Source organism: Dipteris shenzhenensis, chromosome 8 (assembly GCF_047967505.1).
Source record: "Dipteris shenzhenensis isolate YYH24624 ecotype China chromosome 8, Dip_SZ_1.0, whole genome shotgun sequence".
NCBI classification, from domain to species: domain Eukaryota; kingdom Viridiplantae; phylum Streptophyta; class Polypodiopsida; order Gleicheniales; family Dipteridaceae; genus Dipteris; species Dipteris shenzhenensis.
The window spans coordinates 49,376,417-49,380,277 of NC_141603.1; the positions used below are offsets into that span (position 1 = coordinate 49,376,417).

General features: G+C 47.1%; 1 protein-coding gene across 1 annotated transcript; it reads left to right on the top strand.

Annotated features, from left to right (window-relative positions):
* The first annotated feature begins 583 nt into the window (after nt 1-583).
* On the top strand, nt 584-3,035 carry LOC147899623 (FAD/NAD(P)-binding oxidoreductase family protein). Its single transcript, XM_087378593.1, has one exon. It carries the CDS (start codon nt 857-859, stop codon nt 2,426-2,428), a length of 1,572 nt encoding a protein of 523 aa, XP_087234719.1. The 5' UTR covers nt 584-856; the 3' UTR covers nt 2,429-3,035.
* Nucleotides 3,036-3,861: the final 826 nt, after the last annotated feature.

Sequence of the window (3,861 nt, forward strand, 5' to 3'; positions counted from 1 at the left end):
AATGTGTTGAGCTAGCATTTGAGTGATGCCCAAAGGCAGGTAACAGAAGTTCAGTGGCCTAAATGTGCTACACAAGAAGAGCCTAACAGAAGTAGACCAACCACTAGCTGTGAATAGGATGCGAACCTGGGCCCCTCAGGCTGAGGCTTGACACCTTACCAATTGGCCCAAGCTAAGGCCTCTTGGTGACGGGCTCTCTTGCATTTATGGTATAGTAAAGAATTTGCGGTAAAGCGTTCACCTAATGTGAATCAAAGGGTGGACATACACAACTTGTGACTTCAAAAAGGGGTAGACGATGCATTTGGCGGCTTCAACTGCTTGTGGACAGTTGTGAATCCTTCCTAAGGGTGGGTTCAAACCTCTCACAAGTACTCACATGGGCATGCTATTTGATTTGGAAGTCTAGGGGAAGGAGGATTTGTTCCCCCACCCTTGCCTAAGCACTAGTTAGTTAGCTGTGGGTGGAGCCCAATACAGGTTTCATGTTGGAACCAGCCAATAAGAATCGAAAGGGACTCAACTTGGAGACATGTTCGGGTTCATTTGTGTCTCCCCCATCTGAAAGTCACATCTTGACGAGCATGCTCCGAAATGAGTTGGTGTGAGGGGAGGAGACGGACCTCTAAGGGCCACTAAAGGTATCCAATGGCCATGTTGTAGGTGTTCATGGGATAATGGTGTGGATAAAAGGTGAAGAGTCTTTATGGATAATGTGGAGATAGCAATGACAAGGGGCTCAACTTCAAGGTCTATGATGTCCATGGTGCAAGCCAAGTGAGAAATGGTGGAGCTCGAGAGTGTAACTTGTTGCACTGTGCAGCTCTCTCCTTGATCCTCTCATCTTCACCTAGTCATGAATTCGGTTTCCCTGCTTCATCGCCCTCTCGAATTCATCTCCCATCCCTCTCCCATCGCCTCCTTTTGCTTCCCCTCCACCTCCCCTCGATGCATCTCCCTTGCCCACCGCGCCTCCTTGCTTCAGATTTCCTGTAGCTGCTCCAAATTACAGCCGTGCCGGGCGTCCCTCAGCAGCGGAGAGGTTGCCACCATCGTTGCAGATGAACAGCAATCAAACGTCGGGCAGAGGCAGCCGCAAGATCAGGAGGGCAGCCTGGAAACGGAAGTTGTGGTGGTAGGCGCCGGGCTCGCAGGCCTTGCGGCTGCGAGGCAATTAGCTCGCAGCAAGGCACGATTTCTGCTTGTAGAGGCGTCTGATGGAGTGGGAGGCAGGGTGCGCACTGATCACATGGATGGATTCCTGCTCGATCGAGGCTTTCAGATCTTCATCACAGCTTACCCCGAGGCCCAACGAGTGCTCGATTACAAGTCCCTCGACCTTCAGACCTTCTATTCCGGAGCTTTGGTATGGTACAATGGTGCCTTTCATCGCGTTGCTGATCCGGTCAGACACCTCCTAGATGGCCTCCTTTCCCTCGCCAATCCTATTGGGAACGTTTTCGATAAATTCTTGGTCGGCATCGTCCGCCTTAGAGCTGCCGCGCGTGCTGACGATGATCTGCTCTTTGGCCCGGAGACTTCCATCTATGAGAGGGTCACCGCCGTTGGATTCTCCGCTTCCATGGTGGATCGTTTCTTCAGGCCCTTCTTTGGGGGGATCTTCTTCGACACCCAGCTCCAAACCACTTCCAGACTGTTCGATTTCGTTTTCAAGTGCCTTGCTCTCGGGTCCAACACCCTTCCAGCAAAGGGAATTGGAGCCATTCCTCAGCAGATTGCCGACAAACTTCCCCAAGGGTCAGTTCTGCTGAACTCAGACGTGGTAGAGCTGACATGGGGAGACGATGGGCAACCGACCGGAGTAAGATTGAAGGATGGCAGGTTAATCAAGAGCAAACAAGGCATTGTGCTAGCGGTGGAGGGTCCTCAGGCAGCCAAGCTTCTAGGGGAGAGGCTTCCCGCAACTGCGTCAATAAGCAAAGAACCGAGGAGCACTGTGTGTCTGTATTTTGGTGCTGCAAAAGCTCCGATCAAGGAGCCGATACTTCTGTTGAACGGATCAGGCAAAGGGGTGGTGAACAACATGTTCTTCCCAACAACAGTTGCGCCCACGTACGCACCACCGGGGAAGGTGCTAGTGTCTGTGACGCTGGTGGGATCATACGAGGGCAAAACAGACGAGGAGGTGGAGCAACTAGTGAGGAGTGAGCTGAGCGATTGGTTCGGAAGGAGTGAGGTGAGCGGATGGAAGCATTTGCGGACATACAGGATCAAGCTAGCGCAACCGGATCAGGCACCTCCTACAGATTTGTGCAAGGAAACGAGAGTGCAGATGGGAGTGTACATATGCGGAGATCATCGTGATGCAGCGACCTTCGATGGAGCTCTCGTTTCAGGAAGACGAGCTGCGCAGTCTCTTCTCGCAGACATGAAATTCGTAGAGGCAAAGAATATTATAAGAAGATGATCAAAGTATAGTGTTAAGTTCAGTAGGAGAACGGTTTGGAGGAAAGTCATGCAATGGTTTTTAGAGAGTGTGCCCATATTTGCATTACCCTTAAGCTTTATTTGGGGATAGAGGCAGCATGAATGAGGCACCCGACTTGTGGCAACTCCTTAGAGCTCTAAGCATCGCAACAATGTGGTCTTTACAATAAATTTTGGGGGAAGTTCTCGTTTTTAGGAGCTCATGGACAATGTGATGTCTTCCTTAACGGTCTTTGGGAAGCAAAATGACCTTTTTCGCCAAGTTTACTTGGCTAAAAGGCCTCATGGAGTTATTATGTAACTTCCTTCTTGCTAAGGAGGTCGATCATTTTCCTTTCCTTTTTTGGCAACAAAATTTTGATTTTGTTAAAAAAGTAAAGTATATGCTCACTACCTATCTTTCTTCTTTCAGCCAACGAGGCTATCTCCTATCCTTTAAGCCAAAAGGAGCCTTTTTTATATGTACCAAATGCACACCACCATCCTTAAGCCTCTCTTTGTTGGCCCTCCTGAGGGTCATTGAGTTTCTTTGGCTAATTTGGGCCGATGGTCTCATTTCCTTTGTTCTGGTCAAGTTGACTGTGTTAGAAACTAGGTTAGTGTTTAAATTTATGTCAATTGTTAATGGGCATTAAAGGTTGCCCGCCTTTCATTAAAGCTAGGCCATAGTGGTTTGGCCACCTTGTTTTTCTAACTGAAAGTTATACTTTTGTAAGTATTTCCTGAGTAAGTAAGACCAAATGCTTCAGTACATAAATGTTCTAGGTCATCGCTCTTTCCTTGCCCGATTCCCTTGAAACTTGCAAGTTGGTTACTAAACCATCGAGAGTTACATAGTTGTGTCGTATTTCATGTTGCCCTTCACATTTAATCACTAGAGAAATTGAGAGCTCCTCGAGCTCGTAATTATCCTTGGTCCCATACTCTTTGCAAGTGATAAGGCCGACCCAGGTGCAATGCTTTGAGCATTCAAAGTAGCTCTATGACAGATGTTGCACCTTTGCTTGCCCTTAAAGGCTATGTTGGCTTTGCTTGATGAGAAATAACTACACGTGCATGAGGTTCATCATTTTTTATAATACGGAAGGCAACATGGAGGAAAGTAGACCATTACTCTCTTCCTCTTGTAAATGTTATGTGGATGTGTATTTGTGGAAGTAACAAAATCTTTAAATTTTCTTTCATGAGAGCTTATTGATCTCCTCATTTTACCTCTATTAACTAGTAGTAAATGTGCATTTCTATGAGCACATTTTAGCTTGGATGACATACTATCTCATTGCAAAGCCTACCATTTCCTTCAATCCAAATCACTTTATTTTTTCTTGTGGATCTTTATTTATATAGATGGCTTTTGCTCACCTTGATTTCGCTCATATTGTATGTTCTTTCTTACCATCTCATAGTCAAGCT